Raw genomic sequence first — 24,235 nt, 5'->3', positions numbered from 1 at the left:
TTCAATGAAAAACAAAAAGTAGATCACACTAGGAACAGTTTACCACATGTGGAAAAAGAAGCCCAGGAAGGTGGATAATAGGTGTTTTCACTGTAATAAGGGGAGACACACCAAGTCACAGCGCTGGTTTAAGAGAGGCACTAGAAAAAAAGATGTGGTGCAAGAGAGGCTAAACCAGTGGGATTAGTTGGGGTAGTGAAGGAAATCCCAAGAGAAGTCAAGGAGTTGCAGGACAGTGCATAGCCTAGTCACGGTTGAATAATAATGTATGCCTGATCCCTTCAAAGACTTCCATTAACCCCTCTGACTACACCTGTGGGAAGTGCACCCAGCTGCAGCTCCTGGAAGACTGTGTTAGGGAACTGGATCTGTAGCTGGGCGCACTCAGGATCATCGAGATGCTGAGTGCATCATCGATAAGAATTCTGGTGAGGTGTTCATACCTAAGGTGCTGACACAGAGTACCTGGTGACCACCAGGAAAGGCAAAGGGAGTAGGCAGAGAGTGCAGGAATCCCTGTGGCCATTCCCCTCGAAAACAAGTATACCATTTTGGATACTGTTGGGGGGAGATAACCGTTCAGGGGAAAGCAGCAGTAGCCCAGTCAGTGGCACTACGACTGGCTCTTGGGCACAGCAGGAAAGAATAAAGGTAAATAGGACCTTAGTGATAGCAGACTCGATAGTTAGGGGGACAAACAGGAGATTCTGTGGTCACAAACAGGAATCCAGGATGGAGTGTTGCTTCCCAGGTGCCACGGTCCAGGATGTCTTGGAGCAGCTGTAGAATGTTCTCAAGAGGAGGGTAAGCAGCCAGAAGTTATTGTGCACGTTGGCACAAATGACATAGGTAGAAATAGGGATGAGCTAGGAAAAAACATTAAAAACCAGGACCTTGACGGTAGTAATTTCCAGGTTACTTCCAGTGCCATGTGTTAATGAGAGTAGGAAGAGCAGGATATGATAGATGAATGCATGGCTAAAGAATTGGTGCAGGGGGCAGAAATTCAGATTCCTAGATCATTGGGATCTTTTCAGGGGCAGAGGTGACTTGTTCAAGAGGGATGGGTTGCACCTGACCTGGAGGGGGACCAATATCCTGACAGGCAGATTTAAACTCCCTTGGAATTTTGAGGGGATGGGAATCCTCAACATCAGGGCAGCAAGTGTGAGGCTGGAAGGAGATACTTAGACTTAGACTCCCTACAGTGTAGAAACATGGCCTTTAGCCCAACAAGTCCAAACCAACTCTCAGAGCATCCCACCCAGACCCATACCGCTACAACCCATCTATTTTACACATCCCTGAACATTATGGGCAATTTAGCATGGCCAATCCACCTAGCCTGCACATCTTTGGACAGTGGGAGGAAACCCACACAGAGAGAATGTACAAACTCAACACAGACATTCACCCAAGATTGGAATTGAACCTGGAACCCTAGCGCTGCGAGGCAAGGGTGCTAACCACTGAGCCACCATGCCAGTACAATACAGTAATCAGAACAGACAGGTCAGGCTGGAACAGAACAGGGAGCAAGGAATGTCTGTTGGATTAAGTTGTACCTATTTCAATGCAAGGTGGCTGACAGGTAAGGCCGCTGAACTCAGGGTATGGATAGGTACCTGGGACTGGGATTTTATAGCCATTACAGAAACATGGCTAAGGGAGGGAAAGGACTGGCAGCTTAATGTGACAGGGTACAGGTGCATTAGGTGGGACAGAGGTAGAGGAAAGGGGAGAGGGGGTGTTGCATTTTTGATTAAGGGGAGTATCACAGCAGTAGTCACAGATGAAATAACTGAGGGATAATCCAGTGAGGCGTTGTGGGTGGAGCTAAGAAATAAGAAGGGGATGGTGACCTTATTGGAGTTGTACCATAGGCCCTCAAATAGTCAACGGGAATTAGAGGAACAAGTATATAGGGAGACTGGGGAGACTTGCAGGAGCAATAGGGTTGTCAAAGTGAAAGACTTTAATTTTCCTAACATTGACTGGGACTGCCACAGTACGAAGGGCTTAAATGGGGTGGAATTTGTTAAATGTGTTCAGGAAAGTTTCTTCAAGCAATATATAGAGGGTCCTACTCGGGAAGCGGCAAAATCTGACCTACTCTTATGAAATAGGGCAGGACAGCTGACTAAGCTGAAGGGTAAGGGGTGCACTTTGGGACCAGTGATCATAGTTCTATTAATTTTAACATAGTTATGGAGAAGGACAAAACTGGTCCACAGGTTCAAGTTCTAAACCGGGGCAAGGTGAATTTTGATGGAATTAGACAGAAGCTTGCAGGGGTTCATTGGAGTAGTTTGTTTGCAGGCAAAGGGACCTCTGGCAAGAGGACCTAGCAGGGTGACAAAACATTTGCAATCAAACACACCAGCTTGGTGAGCAAGTCTACAACCTCATCCACAACCCAAGCTACAAATCTTCTCAAAAACTTCAAGATCTATGTGTTCCTGTGAGGGTAAACGGCAAGATCGGCAGGAGTACGGAACCCTAGATGACAAGAGATATTGAGGCTTTGACCAGAAAAAAGGAGGCATGGCTTTTTTTTTCTTTATTCATTCACAGGATGACGGCATTGCTGGCTAGGCAGCATTTATTGCCCATCCTCAATTGCCCAGAGGGCAGATCAGAGTCAACCACATTGCTGAGGGTCTGGAGTCACATGTAGGCCAGACCAGGTAAGGATGCCAGTTTCCTTCCCTAAAGTGCATTAGTGAACGAGATTTGTTTTTCCGACAATCAACAATGGATTCACAGTCACCAGTAGATTCTTAATTCCAGACTTTTATTGAAATCAAATTCCAACATCTGCCGTGGCGTGATTCCAACCCAGGTTCTCTTAGTCTCTGAATTAACAGTCTATCGATAATACCACGAAGCCATTATCTCCCCAGTACAGGCAGCTGGGATCAAGGGAATCCCTGGAGGTAAACAGGGGATATAGGAGTTTACTGAAGAAGGAAATCAGGAGGGCAAAAAGGGGGCACGAGATAGCTTTGGCTGAGAAGATTAGGGTGAATCAAAAGAGATTCTTTAAGTATATTAAAGAAAAAAGAGAACAGGACCCTTAATGACCAAAGTGGATAAGTATGTGTGGAACTGCAGGAGATGGGCGAGGTCTTGAATGAATATATCTCCTCTGTGTTTGTTGTGGAGAAAGGCATGAAGACTTGGGAACTTGGGGAAGTTGGTGGCGATATCTGATGGGACAATCCATATCATGGTAGAGGAAATGTTGGAAGTATTAGAATGTATGAAGGTGGATAAATCTCCTGGTCCTGACCAGATATATCTAAGAACCCCGCAAGTGGCTCGAGAAGAAATTACGTGGGCCCTGGTTGACATATTTGCATCATCATTAGCCAGTCTGGTCCCGGAAGACTGGAGGGTAGTGAATGTTGCGTCCTTGTTTAAGAAGGGCTGCAAAGAAAAAACCTGGGAATTATACACTAGTAAGCCTAACATCTGTGGTAGGTAAGTTACTTGAGAAGATTCTGAGGGGTAAGCTATATGTGCATTTGTGAAAACAGGGTTTGATGACGAGTAGTCAGCATGGCTTCGTGCGTGAGAGATCATGCCTCACAAATTTGTTAGAGTTCTTTGATGAAGTGACCAGGAAGGTTGACGAAGGCACAGCGGTAGATATAGTCTATATGGATTTCAGTAAGGCCTTTAATAAGGTTCCAGGTGGTAGGCTCCTCTGGAATGTTAGATTGCATGGAATCCAGGGAGATGACACTAAAATAGGTGGTATCATGGACAGTGAGGAAAGTTATCAGAAATTGCAACAGGATCTTAATCAGCTGGGGAAATGGGCCGAGAAATGGCAAATGGAATTTAATATAGATAAGTGTGAGGTGTTGTATTTTGGAAACTTAAATTAATGTAGGAGTTTCATGGTGAATGGTAGGGCCTTAAGGAGTGTAGTGGACAGATGGACCTTGGAATTCAGATGCACGGTTCTCTGAAAGGGAAGTCACAGGTAGACAGGGCAGTGAAGAAGGCTTTTGGCACACTGGCCTTCACCAGTCAGGGCACTGAGTACACAAGTTGGGAAGTTATGTTGCAGTTGTACAGAACATTGATGAGGCTGCACTTGGAATATTGCATTCAGTTTTGGTCAGGCTGTTATTAAGCTGGAAAGAGTGCAAAAGAAATTAACAAGGATCTTGTCAGGACTCAAGGGACTCAGTTATAGTGTGAGGTTGGACAAGCCAGGGCTTCTTCCCTTTAGAGTGTATGAGACTGAAGGGGGATCTAATAGAAGCGTATAAGATCATGAGAGGCATGGATAAGGTGAATGCACTCAACCTTTTTTCCCAGGGTTGGGCAATTGAGGACTAGAGGGCATCAGTTTACGATAAGAGGGGAAAGAATAGATGGGAACTTGAGGGGCAACTCTTTTACACAAAGGGTGGCACGCATATGGAATGAGCTGCCAGCGGAAGTGGTTGAGGCAGATACATTAACAACATTTAAAAGGCACTTGGACGAATAAATGGATAGGAAAGGTTTAGAAGGATATGGGTCAAGTGTAGGGAAATGGGGTTAGCGTGAATGGACATTTTGGTTGGCATGGATCAGTTTGGGCTGAAGGGCTTGTCTCCATGCTGTAGGACTCTATGACTCTGTGACTTTACCTCTGTGGGTAAGGTTTACTCAGGTAAAACAGGCAGAATAGGTAAAGAAGTTAAAATATTGAGAGATACAGCAGCTGGTCAGTCTCTAATAGTAAGAGATAAAAACATTTGCACTCCTTCTGAAATGTTGGCTGAGAGAGTGATAATCTGTGGAATAAATGGAAAGAGAATTAGTGTACCCCTGTGTAAGATAAGGCTAGAAAGTCCAATCAAGGCTGAGGAAGTGATAGTGTGAGTGCTTGAAAGAGTAGCAATTTCAGAAATGAAGTTTGTTCTAGGAAATGATACAGCTAGATCGAAGGTGGGAGTGATGCCCATTGTAGTGGAGAAGCCAAAAGAAAGCCATTGGAATACTCTGAAGACACAGCTAGGACAAGACTGCTGTTCTGGGACATGACAACCAAGCCGGGACAGGATGCCAGGCAGCTGGAATACTGGGCCGGAAGACTCTGCCAAAGAAAACAGAAAAGATTGCCATGCTGGGTCAAGAATGCCACACCAGGCTGCCGGAAACCACCTTGTCGTTGGGCCAGAAGCAGCCTCTTGTTCCACATCTGACACTCCTCCAGACGCTGCTGCCAATCCGCTGTCCATCCCTTTCGCCAATGCTTCCACTCCTTCAGGTGCCTGGGCCTAGCTAGGGACCTGGAGCTTTGGCTCAGCCTGCGAGTCAGCCCAGGACCTGCTCCTCACTTGATGGGAGACCTCGAGCTATGGTGGAACCATCTCTGGCTCATCCTGGCATTGCTGCCACTGCTACTGGAGGCCTCTCCTTTACATGGCATTCTCCAGGCTTTACAGAAAAGAAAATAAAGAGAAATAGCAAAAGTGTAAAGAAGAAAAAAAATGGAAGAAAACTGGCAGGAGTGGATGAGCCCCAGGCTCAGCTCCCCTACTCTGCCACCATGCTAAAAATTTATTTAAGGAAAGGGATCATTTCACTGGAGAGAGTTCAGAGAAGGTTCACTAGGATGATCCCTGGTTTGCAGGGATTGTCTTATGAACAAAGGCTAAATAGTGTGGACTCTACTCAAGGGAGTTTAGAAGAATGAGAGGTGATCTCATTGAAACACAGAGGATTCTTAAGAATCTTGACAGGGAAATGCTGAAAGGATGAGTCTATATATTTTCTGAATAAAGGAAACCAATTTAAGACTGAGATGAGGAGTCCTTGGACCTCGTGGTCACGGGCAGCTGTGGGGACAGAGTCCTTGTGTATATTTAAGGCCGACATAGATAGATTCTTGTTCAGTAGAGGAAATCAAGCGTTACAGGAAAAACACGGGAAAGTGGACGTGATGGATATCGCAACAGTAATGATTCTATAGAATGGTGGAGGAGGCTTGAGGGGCTGAATGGCCTACTCCTGTTCCTATTTTTTATGACGTTATGCTAGCACACCTGAGAAATACTGTGCAGTTGCGATCTCTTTTCCATAGGACATATTTTCCTTGAAGGCAGAGCAAAAAGCTTAGCTTGATTGATTTCTAGAGATGAGGGTATTGTCCGAGAAGGGGAGATTGAGTAGAATAGGCATACATTCATCATGCTTTAGGAGGATCACAGATTGTCTAATTGAAATGCATTAAAGATTTCAAGGGCATGACAGTATAGATGTTGAGAAAATGTGGCTGCAGAATGTGGAACTAGGGGTCATTAATGCAGGACAAGGGATCGATTCCTTTAGGGCTGAGACATTGAAAGAAATTACTTAGCTCTCAGGATTACAAATCTTCAGAACTGCCTGCTCAGAGGATAATGGATGTTCACTTATTGACAATGTTCATGAAAAGGATAAATACAAATTAGGCACCAAGAAATTCAACGGATGTGGGAGGTCAGAAGGGAAAATGGAACTGGGAAACATCAGCTATACACCACTTACCCAATCCAAACCACTGGACCATCTCATATTGTTCTACCCATCTCTCGCATTTAAACTTTTGTTCCGTATCGCCCAGTCATGTAGCACACCAAACAGTTCTCTGGGATATCTTCATGTTTCCTCCTTTGTTGACTGCAACCTCCATTTCAATGATCATGCTCTCATTTTTCTCAGTCTCTGGTTTCTAATCTTAATCTCTCTGTCCAAATAAACCATTCTAGTCATATTCATGACTGTCCACTCATCTCATGTGTCTATATTCATTGTGTCAATCAGAGAAAAGGCCATTTATCCTTGATCATTTCCTTATATCCTTTCTCGCTGACATCCCGCTTTCTCACTTGACTTCCTTCAGTCTACACCCTGGGAAGAAAAAAAACTCTTCCCCCAAGTCATTTGCAACGCACTGTCAAATTCACAACTGTCTAGCTTTTGGTCCTGCATTCACCATTTTCCCAGCTATACCCTTACCTTCACCTTTGCTGCTTCAATCCTAATAAAACCATTACATGATTAATATTCCTCACCTGTGCATGCACAATGGTACAGATCTCACCTCCACCATTTAAAGTTCCAGGTATGAAGACTTGAAAGCTTATGGTGATCAACTTCTTTAGCCATCCACTGCCAAATCATGCTGAACAATCAAAAGCACTGTCAAGTCCTAGTCTCTGAGAAAACTACTCATTATCCCAGAATCATGCTGGAATTAAAAGATAACCCTGGATATCTCTTCTCCAAATCAAACCATCTCTTACTCCCTTATCCCCTGCATTCTTTATCCTCAGATCTGTACTTTGAGGAGATTGTGAATATCTGTGTTACTAAGATTGTGGCCAGCCATTCAGCTGCCCTGATGCACCAAAGCAAACTGACTCTTCAGTATTCCTTGATCTGAATTCACTGCTTTCTCTAGTATCTGTTCTATATTCTATCATACTCTATCTGAGCTCATCCTGATCATGAATCTCACCCCTTGTTCCCTCATGAAGACTTGATCATTCCAAAGATTTCCTGGCCAACATCTCCCACCTACCACTCAACATAAACTTGAACTCATCTAAAAGTGCAGTTTGTATCTTTGCTCACACAATTCCTGTTCATTCTTCATCCTTGTGCTTGCTAAACTAAGTTCGGTCCTCAACCGACAATGCCTCAGTTTTGAAATTCTCATCTTTGTTTGCACATTGTCAAAGGTTTCACCCATTGCTATCCTTGTAGTCTTGACCATCTGTAAAACTCTCTAGAGATCTCTGTGCTCTTCTAATTCTGATATCTTGTGCATTTCGAGATGCCATCATTCCAGCATTGGTGGCTGTGCATTCAGCTGTGAAGCCTGCCACACTAGAATTTCATCCCTAAACTTTGCAACCTCTCTCTCCTTCTAAGACATTTTTTAAAGCCTATCTCTCTGATCAAGTTGTCAATCATCAGTCCTAATATTTCGTTGTGTGGTTAGATGGCTAATTTTGGGGCATTTTACTATGTTAAAGCACTAATTTGATACGATTTGCCTTTGTTGGTGCTAGTTCTTGCATGTCTTGTTGCTGCACAGCTTTATCCATCTTTTTGTTGGTTAGGGCCTCTCTAGGCAACATCATGATGACCCAAGGCATTGCATAAGGATGTTGGAGGAAACAGATCTACATCACTACACTGTGGGCAAAAGTTAACTGTGGGGTGCCGTTTGCAAATTATGCGCCACTTCTGCTGTCTTGTTCTTTCCCATTTTTCACCAGTTCTAACTGAAAAAACCAAATGTCAATGGCATGCAAGGAAAACACTTGTTATTCTGTGGAGGACAATCTTTTCATTGGTGAAACCCACCACAGGTGACAAGTCAGGAGCTTTGTGGCCCTGGCGGAACACAAACTGGGCATCAGTGAGCAGACTGTTGCTAAGTAGATGCTGCTTGATAGCACAGAAAGGGAGAAGGACACAAGCTCAAACTGATGTTAATTGAATTTAAGATGGATGTCAGGAGGCTCTTCACAGGTGAGTGATTGACTCATGAATCCCTGGGTAAGGTAGTGGAGATGTAAGTTGTTGAATTCTTTAAGAAAGTGTTAGTGTTAGCTGCTGCAACGGAAATCTTTGGACTTTTCCTTCATGATTAAGCTGGTAAGCAACACAACCATTCTCTGCATATCCATCTTGTGATGGATGGGACTTTTAGGATGATATGAATTTGACATCTGTATATACTGAGTTGGCAAAAAGGATTGTTGTAAAAGTATGAATGTCACAATAGATTTGACTTCAATTCATCATCACTGTCACTCCCACTGGCATCAGGCTAGAAGACTCACTTACATTTATTGAGTTATAAAATTTAAATCAGCTTTAAGGGCTGAAAGAAAAGTTAAACTTTTCCATTTATTTAAAAGCCCACTACTTATACCATTTTTGCAAAATACTATCCACATCTTTGCAGATAGTTCACTCAGTCTAAAATAAGCTCTGAGGAGATACAGCTTAGACTTGGCTGTTTCCTAATTTTCAAAGTTTCCCAGAGGGCAATGACTAAAAGCTGAGATCAGAGACTTTCAGGAGGGGTTGGGGTTGGTGGTGGGTTCCGTGAAGCCTGCAACAACAGAAAGTGAGGTGACTGAATATGGTCGGAGTCAGAATTTTGATTTTCTCACATCAAGTTGAGTTGCCAAGATTTAGTCAGTATCATATTCATGGCATGTCGAGCTTCATGCTGGTTTGTGGTGTGTCCCAAGTTGGACTACATGTGCGTGCCAGAGATAGTTAAATGTGTAAAACGGTTTATAATTACATCACACTTTTCAAATTAAAATCAGTTGCACGAGACAATCCTGTGGCACCTGGTTCACACTCATTTAAAGATGGAATGCATCAGTCAACTTTGTGCAATTATATCTGAGATCAGTGGTTTGTTTTGATGAACTCTGTGGCAGGTGGAGAGCAGGAGAATAGCTATTGCACAGAGTCTTAGGACAACAAGAGCAAGTCAGGGAATGGGGAAGACTGTTCTGTGGAGTGGGGCCAGAGGCTTTGAGGAGTGGAAGAGGGAATGTCCTACTGTTTTGGATGTGCTGTGGGGGTGGTAGTTGGAACATTATGAGGATGACAGGAGGAGGGTGGAGTGATATGGGTTCTATCACAGACTCCATAATGGCCATATTTTGCAATCTCTACAGGAACTATGCCAGAATTAGAGTCCCAAGTGGGAGAAGCCCAGTGTGTGGTGGTTGTAGACAATGGAAAGAGTGGAAAGTTCACTGCTGACCAGCTCTGTGGTTGAAATCCACAAACACATGTTCTTATAACACCATCTGCCCTGTTTACACAGTTCAATTCTGCTATATCTGTTCATCTCATATAATCAATATCATTGCAACTCTGGGAGTAGGAGGGGAAAATGTGATAAAGGAGGACCTTTGCCAGCCAACAATCGTGGTTACAGTCCCAAAAGCAGGTAGCACCAGAGGAGGAGCCTCTTCAGGATACAGCCCTCCAGGGAAAATATCATAAGGGACGGACACCACAGCTTGGCAGCAAAATTGATGCTATGATAAACAGCTTCCTTTTTTTGTCTAAGAGATTCTTTCATAGCCCTTTGACATTCAATGGCATTACCATCAATGATTCACTACTGTCCTTTACGTAAGGAAATCTGCCATCCTCACCTAGTCTGGCCTACATGTGACTCCAGACCCATAGCAACATTGTCGACTCTCAACTGCCCTCTGAAATGGCCGAGCAAGCCATTCAATTCAAATGAAACTGGACGTCACCAGACATTGACCTAGGCACTGGAAAAGACAATGGCAGAAACAGCTCTGTGGATCTTGCAAAGTTCTCTTCATTAACATCTGGAGACTAGTGCCAAAATTGGGAGAGCTGTCTCACAGACTAGTCAACTAACAGCCTGACATAGTCATACCAACGGAATCATATCTCACAGACAAAGTCCCAGACACCAGCAGCACAAACCCTGGATGTGTCCTGTCCCACCGATAGGGCAGACACAGCAGAGGTGGTGGCACAGTGTTAGACAATAGGGAGGGAGTTGCCCTGGGAGTCCTCAGGACTCCAGACCCTCTGGTTTCAGGTTAAACATGGACAAGGAAACCTCCTGCTGATTACCACGTACCATCATCCCTGGCTGATAAATTGATACTTCTTCATGTTGAACAACACTTGGAGGAAACAGTGAGAATGGCAAGGGCACAAAATGTACTCGTTAAGGGATTTCAATGTCCACCACCAACAGCGCCTCAGCAGCTGTACTACTTACTGACCTGGTCGGGCCCTAAAGGACACGGCTGCTAGACTGGGTCTGCAGCAGATGGTGAGGGAACCAACAAGAGGGAAAAACATAATTAATCTCATCCTTACCAATCTGTTGGCTGCAGATCTGTGACCATCGCACAGTCCTTGTGGAGACTAAGTCCTACCTTCACATTGAGAATAACCACCATTGTGTTGTGTGGCATTATCACTGTGCTAACTGGGACAGACTTTGAACAGATCTAGCAACTCAAGACTGGGCATCCATAAGGCACTATGGGCTATCAGCAGCAGTAGACTTGTACTCCAGCATAATCTGAAACCTTACGACTCAGCATGTCCCCCACTCAACAATTACCATCAAGCCAGGGGATCAACCCAGGTTCAGTGGAGGGTAAAGGAGGGCATGCTAGAAGCAGCACCAGGCATACCTAAAAATGAGGTGTCAACCTGGTGAAGCTACCAAAACAGGACTACTTGCATGCCAAACAACATAAGCAGCAAGTTTCTTTTATGGTCTATACAATATACACTCTATCCTGTTTCTCCTTCTCTTCTCTTGAATGTGGAACACATGGTTGAGGGCTTCACTAAAGTGATCCACAGAGGGTATCGGTGATGGGTTTATTAACCTGAGTCTTCACTTCCCACTGTTCTGTTTAGTTACTGAGAACTACATTATACTGACTTTTTAAAGTTGCTCTGTGACCATCTCCAGTAAAATTTGGTTCTGTTTTTCAGCAGCTCATGTTATTTTTTATCTCAAAAACGAACATGCAATGCGCATGCACATCTCTAGCATGACTTGTGTCGGATGCCATCTTGGTGAGTTCTGATTTGACACCAGTGCTGCTACTTCTGACTTTGCTGCTTCAGCTGAAGTTTCTCTCAAACTTCCATAACTGAGCAAGCATTCAACAGCAAGATGGGCCAACTAACCAGTGATATTGTAAATGATCACTAAATATGTTAGTTTTTGATTGATTTCTATTATGTCTAGCTGCGTTTGTAGAGATACTGTGAGTTTTCCACTGATGCAGCGAGCAAAGTCAATCTGGGGTGGTGAAGGCTTTGATTCTGACTTCATAGATTCTTGTTGGATCACTTGCTCCAAGTTTCCTCTTTGGCCAGTAGCATTAAAGGACAGCCTTATGTACCTGGGACCTTGGGAAGCATTTCTCTTCTTTCAACCTGAGGAAGAGCTGCTCATTGAAATCTGGTATCTCTCACAAATCTTCAGTCTTCAAGTAGGGTGAATATTGTACTACTGGTGACAGGGAAGGCAACTGTGGCTATGCAAACTTTATAGGTTGGAGCTGATAATATCTCTAACATCTTCCAGGGCACTGGTAAAAGTAAAGTTGCCATAGTCCTGTAGGGCTGTTCTCATTATGGAGAGAGGACTGGTGGTGCTGCTTTAACCTGAGGATCACCATGCCTCAGGCGAGGTAGAGAAGGAGGGTCCTTCATGGTGACCGCTAATGTGGGAATTATAGTCCTACAGTCATAGAGATGTACAGCACAGAAACAGACCCTTTGGTCCAACTCGTCCATGCCGACCAGATATCCTAAATTAATCTGATCCCAGTTGCTAGCATTTGGCCCACATCCCTCTAAACCCCTCCCATTCGTATACCCATCCAGATGCCTTTTAAATGTTGTAATTGTATCAGCCTCCACCACTTTCTCTGGCAGTTCATTCCATACACGCACACCACCCTCTGTGTGAAAACTTTCCCCTTAGGTCCCTTTTAAATCTTTCCCCTCTCACCTTAAACCTATGCCCTCTAGTTTTGGGCTCCCCCAACCCAGGGAAAAGACCTTGGCTATTCACACTATCCATGTCCCTCATGATTTTATAAACCTCTACAAGGTCACCCCTCAGCCTCCGATGGTCCAGGGAAAATAGTCCCAACCTATTCATTCTCTTCCTAAAGCTCAAACCCTCCAACCCTGGAAACATCCTTGTAAATCTTTTCTGAACCATTTCAACTTTCACAATATCATTCGTATAGCAGGGAGACCAGAATTGAACACAGTATTCCAAAATGGCCTAACCAATGTCCTGTAAAACAGCAACTTGACGTCCCAATTCCTATACTCAATGCACTAACCAATAAAGGCAAGCGTACCAAACACCTTTTTCACTCCCCTGTCTATCTGCGACTCCACTTTCAAGGAACTATGAATCTGCACTCCAAGGTGTCTTTGTTTAGCAACACTCCCCAGGACCTTTGCCATTGCCATTAAGTGTACAAGTCCTGGCTTGATTTGCCTTTCCAAAATGTAGCACCTCACATTTATCTAAACTAAACTCCATCTGCCACTCCTCAGCCCACTGGCCCAGAATTGAATCTGTTCTGTTGCCATCACTCTGCATTATAAATCAATCACCCAGCCAACTAAGCAAAGCCCACAGCACTATGTGTTACTACACAAATGAGGTGCCTGGTGTTCTTTATACCAGGAGAAGTGAGTACATTATCTACTTTCTGATCAGATAGGTGCAGGTGAAGTGTGCAGGACGGCAGAATTTCTCATTATCATTCGCTGCACAGTCGTACTGCTGCATCTAAATGCAAAGATGTACCACAGCTGCAAAGATTCTACACCAGTGCTTCCTAAACTGTGTCTCACTCTAACCCATATTGAGTTTTGAAAATTGGTCAGCCTCCCAATGAGAGCTGAGAGTGTGATCCCGTTAGAATGGGAGCATGGCTGTTGTAACTTGGTCCGAGCTCCACTGCAGGCATTATATCCTCAGATCTCATAACCCCAACATTTTAGATTATAATTCATATCAGGATTTATTTTTAGCCCAGCAACAGTGAAGGAACAGCGATATATTTCCAGGTCAGGATGTTGTGTGACTTGGAGTGAAACTTGCAGGTAGTGATGTTCACATGTTCACTTGCTGTGGGTTTGAAAGTGCTGCTTAAGGAACTTTGATTAGTGATTTTGATTTATGCAAATGCTAAGGCCATTCTGCAATGGTGGAGAAAGTGAATGTTTCACTTGGTGAATAGGGTACTGATCCAGCCGGGCTGCCATAACCTTGTCATGGGCAGCAGGCTGGACAGTTGACAGACAGTAGCAAGAGCACAGTTGTTGTGCCAGTGGTGAAACAAATAATGCCGTGCTCAAAGCAGAAACTTGCAATCCTTTTTTCATCCATTCATGGGATATGAGTGCCACTGGTTGGGCCAGCATTTATTACTCATCCCTCATTGATTGGGCAGTTAAGAGTCAACCACATTGCTGTGGGTTCTAGAGTCACATGTAGGCCAGATCAATAAGGACAGAAGTTTCGTTCCCTAAAGGACATTAGTGAACCAGAGGGGTTTTTTCGACAATGGTTTCATGGTCATCATTCGAATCTTAATTCCAGAATTTTATTGAATTCAAATTACTCCATCTGCTATGTGGAAGGATTCAAGCCCAGGTCCACAGAATGTTACCTGCACATCTAGATTAATAGTCTGGTGATAATACCTCTAGGTCATTGCCTCCTCTCGTCAAGTCATTGCACTTCCCTCTGGGCAACACCTCAGCAATCCTGATAATCTGTCACTGCTATAAAGTTATGCTTGGTCCTTTTGAGCATGGACATTCATAGCTATACGAAAACAGTTGCAGCCTATACAGAAACAAACACTGATGTCAAACTCTCAGCCTGAATCTCCACTACAGACAGATTTTGGCTAGCTGCTGTTTGCATGACACTGAAAGCTAAAATATCAGGTGGTGCATCATGTTTGGATCTGCAAGTTTTCTCATGGATTTGGGCACCACTCCTGAGCTAGCTCCTGGTTCAGAGTACAAATCTGCAGACAAGTTAGTATTGGACTCCTTCATGCTCTTTGACAGGAACAGAAGATTTTCTAGAAGGCTTATCAATTTACCACATCTCTCTGAATGGATGTCATCAGCCCTTTTCTGTGTGCTATCTCATTAAAGTCTTCATTTGAGTCCCCTGCAACAGGCTACGTATGTGGGGTGTCGGCAGCTATGACACCCTTTCCTTCTACCTTGGCTGCTAGTCACTCATACCTTGAGATTCAGCACATGCAGTCTTGTCTCTTTCTAATACCACTGCCAAATTTTATGTGTGCCTCTTTATGTGACCATTGTATGTGAATGTGTGTATTTTCTTACTCTTGAAGTGATTGACTCAATTGAAATTATCCAGTATCAAGCGTTAGTCTGTTTAGAATAAAAAAAAGGTTATTTTCTTTCTTACCATTTACCCTGGAGGTTAATGAAAATTTGTTCAACTTACCCACACTTTCACAGTAGCACATCAGCATCATTACAATTAAGATATTCAGGGGCCTTGACTACCTTGAGGTCTGGCCAAAGTAAATCATGTTCAAAGGAGTACTCCTTTGTTCTCTCTGGTAATAAGATAGTTTTTTAATATCCAAAAGATGACTGATGATCCTTGGAATCTTCACTTTCCACCTTTGAAAAATGTAGCTTTTAGAAAATGTATGTTTAAAGATTTATGATATTATCGTGTGGTGGCTGGTCAGACATCAATCTCTAAAGTGTGCATAATGCAAGTATTTGAAAGGCTGAGAGGATGAGATTGAGTGTTAGTGCTTTATCATCATCAGTTTCCTAAGACTTTGGCTGCTCCAACTGTGCCTCAGGAGGTGATATTTTTTAGATATCTAAATGGAGAAAACTCAAAGGCAGGGTTGCAGAGGGATAAGGTAGGAGAGAAAGCAAGAAGTGTATGTTTACACATAGTGCAGATTTGGAATCAGATACAATTGTGGGATGAGGGAGAAGTGGGGTGCAAAACTGTGGATTAAGTATGGACATAGAGTCAGCTTCAACGTTTCAATCTTGCCACTTGCCATGTTCGCAGTCATGGCTGGTTCAATATTAGTCATTGCTATCCCCTCTATTGGAGCAAGGACACATGTGTGTGCCTACTGTTGCTATTTAGGTGTTGCTAGTTGCAGTTATGCAACATCTCATTCTGCAAAACACAGGGAACTCACTGGATGTAGTGTAATCTGTGTGGCTGCCAGAACTGAGCAGCTGATAATGTGTGTAAGCTGAGAATTATGGGGAGGGTCTTACAGCAGTGGGTGGGTGAGGTCAGGCTACGAATGAGAGTGTAAAAGTAAAGTTGCCATAGTCCTGCCAGACCATACTGCTGCTCTGTCATTAGAGAGAAATGACTGGTGGTGGTTTAACCTGAGGGTTAGCATGCCTCGGGTGAGGGGAGAGGTTGCGAAGGAGAGTCCTTCACGGTAACTTCAGCTGATTGGAACTGAACCCATGCTGTTAGCATCACTCTTCCTCAGAGACTAGTGTCCAGTCAAGCAACCCCCTGAATGGGAGGGAGAAATCATGCTTGATTGATAATTATCATAAGGGAGTTGGGGGCGGGGGGGTGCGGTGTGTGTGAGAATGTGTGTGATTAAACTGAGCAGTGTATGGAGTTGCTGGTTCACTTGTTAACAAATGACATTGGGAAATGCATTCACTGATCATGACCACTCATGTTAAACCTTGTCTTGCACTGACACATTGCCCTCAAGCTACACTGCTGACATTGGTTGTGACGGTTATCTGTTCCCACTGCCGCCACAGTGTCTATGTGAACCCGAGAGGGTGGAAAACATCCTACTCCGAGGCCTCCAATTTTGCATTATGGAACCTTGAAGCATGTTCGTTCTCCTTGTAGGTTAGTCTTCCCCGACCATTTGTAGTGCCTGTCCCTGTAGTGGAAGTAGGCTGGCTTCAGATGATGCAGTTGAACTTTCAGTGGTCCTAGCTTCACACATACTTTAGCCCATGCTGAACCATGCAGTCATTTGCCAACACATTTGGAACTTGTTTTGGTTTACTTTTTTGCTGATCAGTGTCCAGGTTACAATGAGAAAACTCCTGCAAGTACTCAGACAGTCATTCAAAGCAGAAAAACATATTTCAGCATCTGCTGTGTTGTTAAATGACCAGAAAAGAGGTTCTCTAATGACCTTTAACCTGCTCTCTTTTGAGCTTCTACACCTGATTACTGCCAACTGGCTCCTCTGTGCCAAGCATGCATAAAGATGCCAAATGAGGATGCAATAACTATGATGTTCCAATGTGGTTGAGTAGCATATTCATAAATATTGATCTCCGTCAGGTTTAAATGTTTGAAGTGGGTATTGGGTGTCACTTGCCCAATTCATGCATGATTCAGAAACTCTCTGACTCTGTGCTTAGGTACTCACATGAGACAAACAGTCCCAGCTGCCAATCCATATTCACCGTCTTTAAGTAGATGTGTCACAGCAACTTACTGACAGACAGCTTCAACATAGGTACTTTTCAAGGATGTTGCTTAAATTGTTACACTGAAGCACAGACACCCCTGATAAGAAGGGGGTTTGTCGCTCAGTGATGTTGATTTGACTGCACATACCTCTCGCCTCAGGAAGCAGTGGACTGTAATAATAACAAAGCCTTGAACGGAGTCAAAAACTGCAAACAGTATTTGAAACAAAATCGATCGCCTGTCAGTCATCGCCAGAACAGCTGACATCCAGGTCAGTGCCAGCAATGGGAGTACAACACACGAGCTCCACAGGGATGCCCTGGAGGAACAGAGAACAATGGCACTCTTAATTAAAACTGGTAAGTGTGATCAATTACATTCAGCATAGACAGTCACAAGCTCATAATTTAGAAGGGTCTTCTTTGAATTTGTGCCTCAATTTGTTTTTTGACATGTAATGCTTAGTTCTTAATTCTAACCACACATCAAACTGGATTTTCAAATGGGGATTCTCAGAGGCCAGGGCTCTGCAAGATGATTTAAGAGGCCCAGGTTGTTATATTTGTTGACTTCCTTGTTCATTATTTCTGTTGCAGTCTATGTTAATGAAGAATACTGTCTGCAAAAACATGATTTCCCATTGTGTAGCTGATGCAGTATTCAAGAAATTGGTATAGCTCCCAGGCCTACCTCAACAACATATCAATACCAGTAAGAATTCCTGAGGAAGCATGATTATTTCCAAGAGCTGCTTAAAGTGTTGTCAATGTTTGCAGTGTTCTTGTGGGGTGACAACATGAACTCAGGTCCCTGAATGTTGAACAATAGCAAAAGGTTCCTGAGAGTATGTCACAATTAACATGCAGTCCTGATAACTGTTGTTTTTGATACAGAGCTTGAGAGTGATTTCTAAATAACTGTTACAAATTAGTGCTGTATGTCTTGCAGGGATTGCACTTACCTATTGACTAAAACTGTCTAATAACACCTCCACAACAAAGCCCATCTCCACTCCTTCCTCAGGTCTTATGTTGTTGAAGCCCTTTGTTATCTCCAGACTTAACTGTTCTAACACTGCCACAGAAGGCTGTGGAGGCCAGGTCATTGAGTACATTTAAGACTAAGATAGATAGGTTCTTGATTATCAAGGGGATCAAGGGTTACAGGGAGAAAGCAGGAGAGGAACTTATCAGCCATGATTAAATGGCAGAGCAGACTCGATGGGCCAAATGGCCTAATTTCTGCTCTTATGTCTTATCGTTTATGGTCTAACACAATCCTAGATTCAATTCTATGCAAAGTTGAGGCTGTCCAAAACTCTGTTGATCTGGTCACAATTCATACCAAATACCATTATCTCTGTACTCATCAACCTGCACTGGTTCAAGGTTAGCCAACTGTGTGACTTTAAAATTCTCATTCTTGCTTTCAAATCCTTCCCTCTCCTGGTTCTTTCCTATCTCTGAAATCTTGTCCAGCTTCATAATCTAGATTTCTATATATCTCTAATTCTCATCTTCAGAAACCTTGTTTACAATTTACATAGATGATTTGGAGTTGGGGACTAAGTGTGGTGTGTCAAAATTTGCAGATGACACTAAGGTGAGTGGTAGAGCAAAGTGTGCAGAAGACACTGAAAGTCTGCAGAGGGATATAGATAGTCTAAGTGAGTGGGCAAAGGTCTGGCAGATGGAGTACAATGTTGATAAATGTCAGGTCATCCATTTTGGTAGGAATAACAGCAAAATGGACTATGTTTTAAATGATAAAAAATTGCAGCACGCTGCTGTGCAGAGGGACTTGGGTGTCCTTGTGCATGAATTGCTAAAAGTAGGATTGCAGGTGCAGCAGGTAATTAAAAAGGCGAATGGAATTTTGTCTGCCATTGTTAGTGGGATGGAGTTTAAAAACAGGGAGGCTATGCTGCAGCTGTACATGGTCCTGGTGAAGCCACACCTGGAATACTGTGTGCAGTTTTGGTCTCCTTACTTGAGAAGAGATATACTAGCACTGGAGGGGTGCAAAGGAGATTCACTCGGTTGATTCCAGAGTTGAGAGCGTTGGATTATCAGGACAGACTGAGTAGACTGGGATTATACTCATTGGAATTCAGAAGAATGAGGGGAGATCTTATAGAAACATATAAGATTAATAAGATTATTAAGATTAGATAAGGTGGAGGCAGGGAGGTTGTTTCCGCTAGCAGGTGAAACTCGGACTAGAGGGCATCGCCTCAAAATAAAGGGAAGCAGATGTAGGACTGAGGTCAGGAGGAACTTCTTCACCCAAAGGGTTGTGAATCTGTGGAATTCCCTGCCCAGTGAAGCGGTTGAAGCTACCTCGCTGAATGTTTTTAAGGCAAGGCTAGATAAATTTTTGAACAGTAAAGGAATTAAGGGTTATGGTGAGTGGGCAGGTAAGTGGAGCTGAGTCTCAAAAAGATCAGCCATGATCTTATTAAATGGCGGCACAGGCTCGAGGGGCCGGATGGCCTACTCCCGCTCCTAGTTCTTATGTTCTTATCTTAATTGCTCCAACACCAGATGCCGTATCTGCAACTTCATTGGTCCAAGGCTCTGTACTTCCCTCCCTAAACCTCTACACCGCTTTGTCTTAATTTCTTCCTTCAAGATACTTCTTAGCTCTTAACCATCTTTAGGTCATCTCCTCCGATATCTCCTTCTTGTGACTCAGTATTATATCTCACCATACAAATCCAGTGTTATTGGTTTCTGAAGCTTCATGAAGTCAAGACACGTGCTTTGCAAAGATCAGGTGTCTTAAAATCTCCACTTTAATAATGTACCTGCTACAAAGTGTTGAGGAAATCCTGCAGTAATTCTAACAGCTGTGCAATGGGCTCAGGTAAGTTGCCAATATGATAGGCTTCTCTGTGGTTTCTTCTGAAGGAGCTTCAAAAGTCTGTTTTGCTTTTAAACTTCTCCAATGCAGCAAATGCATCTTAATTTTTCTGTGATTCCGCTGCTACACAGCCTCAAATCTGCAGGAACAGTGTAAATGTGCCAAATTTCATGAATGAAGGTATAGCACAGACTATTGTGGACAGTGGGCCAACTTGGGCAAATGCATAATTGCGGTTAGTATCAGCTAGGTTCAACAGGTAGAACTCTGGGACTTTGATTCAAAATATGGTGGTTGCAAATCCCAAGACTGAGCTTATATGGATAATTAGGCTGGCTCCTCAGTGCAATATGATGAGTCTGTTGCATTATTGGAAGCACTGTCTTTCAAGTGAGATGTTGCCTGAGGTCTACATACACTGTTTCATGGCACTAAAGAGGAGGGAGTTATCCTGGCACTCCGGTCAACATCCCTTTCTTAGTATTATCAGAGTAAATTTAATTGATAATTTATCTTGTTTATTTTAATCTGATTTAGCTGTGTAAAATGGCTGGCATGATTACCATATAATAATGTTTGCAATTCAAAAGCAATCCACTGGCTGTGGAATGCATTGGAATACTATGAGGACACGATAAAGCGTTTTACAAGTTCTTTCTGTGCATGTGTTTCATTGGCATTTGCACTGTATAACATTGCATGCATAATGATACAGATAGCCTTTTCAGCAAAACTGCTTACACAGTTTATGTATGCACACATCATTGTTTGAAAATGATAGTTCTAAGAATTATGATAGAACTGCTAGAAATCAAAGCTTGAGGAGAAATTTGGAAGCATTGGTTTCTTAACAATAACTCTCTCACTCTCTCTCTCTATGTCCAAAGAGAAGAAATTCTATATGTGGGAAATAACAAAAAAAGAATCAGTTGTCCATTCCACATCTGAAGGACTTTACTTGTGTTACACAGCTCCTTCAGAGTGGCCTCCTTCTTGAAGGTTGGCATTACAAGCATTGAGGTCAGCCAGTGTCCAGACTACTTATGTAAGTGTCTCCCTTTTAGATTGTGTTTTCTCAAAAACAAAATGACCTACATTCCAGGGAGGACAAAGAAAATGCTAGAAAGACACTCTGAAACTTTCCTTGAAGTGCGGTAGCATTGACATTGATGATTTTGGAAGAGCATGCTACAAATAGTTTAAAACAGTGACAACTTATCCACTAAGCTGCATATGCTTATAGTCCAAACACCTTAACAATGAAGCAGAGAGGTGGCAGAGAAGGAAAGCAGAAGAAGCAAACTCTGCACTTCAGATACCACTACCTTGCCCCATGTGCCAGAATTATGGAGAATTGGTCTATTCGGTCACAAGAAGACGCACAGAAGAAATTCACGACCCTGAGGAGACTTGATTCGCCAATTGACAGATAACCGGTGACAAGTTCCTTTAGGTACAGGCCTTGACAGATATATTCCTGCCTGATTAGATGAAGGTTGTTGTCAGTTTAACAAATTAGATGTTCTTATAGGGGTTAAGCAATAATATGACCTCAGGAGCAGAGGAAACTGGATCAATGGTATACTTTGAAAATCAATCTTCGTAGAGGGACATTTGAATAGGAAGACATGATTGAATGAGTGATTGGCATGAGAGATCCACCAGCTCCCTCGAAATAAAATACATTTATTGGCAGTCAAGAAGGAACAATCACTTTCGACAGAGAAAAGTTGCCAGAAATTGAGTCATTCTGGCTCCAGTCTAAAACTTTGGTTAGTTCAAGAATACTGAAAACAGAAGAGGCTGACACCACTAATCTGCTTCATTAATCCTTTTGTACACTTGAGAGTTGCAAACTGTCTTATCTGCTACTAGTCCTATATCTTTTCTGTCTGTTTAAGCAGTGGCTTCATAATAAACTGCTTTAAAACATGATTTGTTACTTCAACCTCTTTTACATAATCTTTGACTCCTCGACCAAATCCTGCATGGTTATGTATGTGTGTGCATAATGCATATAACTGAACAATAAGATGATACATAGTGGGTCCCTGAAATGGCCAAAAATCTATACACACCGGTAGTGCAGATGAGTTGCATTTTACAGTTGTTCAAAGTCGGACCTCTGGGACTCCTTTATTATCACCAAGTCTCTGAATAAAACTTTGAGAAATGTACTCATTCTGATTTTGTTTGCCTGACAGATAAATAATTTTCTTTCTTTACAGAAACAACAACCCCTACCCCAGAGACTGGGAGCAGATCAGCAGAGCCAGGGCGCTGGGAGTGGGCATTGAGTTCTTGTTGCATGTTGCTGTAATTCAGGCAGCTAAAATTGCACAAACTATCTTTGATCCTTGTTCACTTGAGGCTATCCTAATTAACAAGCACCTGGTTTTCAGATTGACCTTATGGTAAATTAATTCCATCCAGATGCAACAATGATACAACGAGCTTAGGACTTCCCAAAGTTGGATACTAGCTGAAATCTTCAGGTCACAAACTTTGAGGCAGCAACAGGCAACATCCCAACCCTGTTCTGATAGGTCACCGTCCCTAATGTTCACCAAGGAATTGCACAACTTTCAAACCACACAATGGATTCACAATGGAAAAGAGTTTAGAAAACGGTGATTTACAGCACCATGGAGAATTTCCCTGACCTGCTATCGTAGCCAACTATCATTTTACCACATTGATCACAAGAGTTGTTTTGATTTCAAACTTACATCAACAAATTAACAATGTTGACACCACAGATACCAAGGGAGCCTTTCTTCACCTCCCACTGAATAGGAGTCACTAGTCGATATTGTAAGATAATGACTGGATTGTTGATAGAGGACAGTCCACACTCTTGTCAGTGAAAACTGATAACCTTCATTTTGTACATACAGATAGAGTAAGACAGAACATCTTTGGAACCTGACATACTCCAGCCCCAATTCCATATGCTTTGATGTTAGTGTGATTAGGCTCCTCCTGCACATGCTCAGAAACAATAATTAGAATAATGCTACAGGTAACCCTTTATTCCACCATTTTTCATTAGGCAGCAGCCAAATGCAGATTTGGGCCCTTGATAAGTAGTTTGTAGGTGCCAGAATCTCATAGAGCCAACATATGCAGACAAATCCAATGCTAAATGTAAATCCAATACTATCAGCTTGACATCAGGATGGAAATGCACCAGTTAAACAGCAATGTGATGGAGAGGTGTGAGGTAGGAGAATCAATACAGGAGAGCTTTTATATTTTAGATGTGATGGGTTGAGAAGCCTTCTTTTGTGACATTTGAATCTCTTCAAAAATTCATTGCTGCATGCTCTATCCTTATGGCAAGTGACCAACTGGGGAAAGCCACAGTTCTTACTCCTGAAGCTTTTGTCAAAGATTTATCACACAGCAGATCTGAATGTTGAAAACAGTCCAGAGGTGCTGTGCAGTTCCGAACTATAAAGGAACACTGTCACAAGTTCAACCTGCAAAGAGACTCTGCTAGCAGTGAATAAAGACAAGACTGAATTGCCATTGGCCCTGCTTAGCCTGGTCCTGCAAGAGTGTACTTGGGCTGCATTTGACATCCAGTAGACACCAAAGATACAGAAATAAATTAGTAAACAGAATGGATACATTTTCTATCTTCTAAAGATCACTTCAAAGTTATTTTTTAGGCATTTGAAAGCAGTAATGCCACATAAGGAACATTCAACTAAATTCCATGGTTTGGCCAAATATTCAAATCGGTGTGTAGAGTGCATAAAACTTCCTGCCTAGTCCTCCAATGACTTATTCATCTGCACAAAGACATGCTTGAAGTCTCAGAAATATCTATAATAGATACTCCAAATCAGTAGTTTTGGGATTCCAATGCATTGTTAATGAGGTCATTAATAGTAGGCAAACTTAACTCATATCATTTTTGGATAGGTTTTGTGTGATTCCCTATACCTTCACATTAATGTTGGAGTAGGTGCATGTTTCCTGAATAAAATTAACAATTTTGCGCTATATGTCTAGAGTTTCCAGTTTCTTCAATATGACTGAACATAGTACTATATTAAAAGTGTTGTGAAAATCCATGAAAGCAATGATCTCCTTCAGGTGCACAATCTTGAAAAAAGGCACAGGAGATGTTGCTGAAGGCTAAGGTTTCACACAGATGTATTTGTTACAGTTTCAGCAACTGTTCAGCCTCTGCACAACACAATGTTTAAACACTGCTGTCAGTAGCCTTCAAAGTTAGTAAATGTTATAATGAACCTCCTGCGGCCAGCACTGGGGACATTTTTGTTTTCA

At 42.7% G+C, this 24,235-nt stretch overlaps 1 protein-coding gene across 1 annotated transcript in view; it reads right to left on the bottom strand.

Annotated features, from left to right (window-relative positions):
- adgrb2 (adhesion G protein-coupled receptor B2) overlaps positions 1-24,235 on the bottom strand; it is a 683,435-nt gene that overhangs the window by 46,088 nt on the left and 613,112 nt on the right. The window contains exon 26 of the mRNA XM_048613298.1: positions 17,222-17,393. Within this exon, the coding sequence (XP_048469255.1) occupies positions 17,222-17,393 (172 nt within the window). The remainder of the gene's footprint in view (positions 1-17,221; positions 17,394-24,235) is intronic.

The sequence above is a fragment of the Rhincodon typus genome, chromosome 27 (assembly GCF_021869965.1).
Source record: "Rhincodon typus isolate 14 chromosome 27, sRhiTyp1.1, whole genome shotgun sequence".
NCBI lineage: Eukaryota > Metazoa > Chordata > Chondrichthyes > Orectolobiformes > Rhincodontidae > Rhincodon > Rhincodon typus.
Note: the sequence above shows the minus strand (reverse complement) of the source record. Positions and strands in the feature narration are given on the sequence as shown.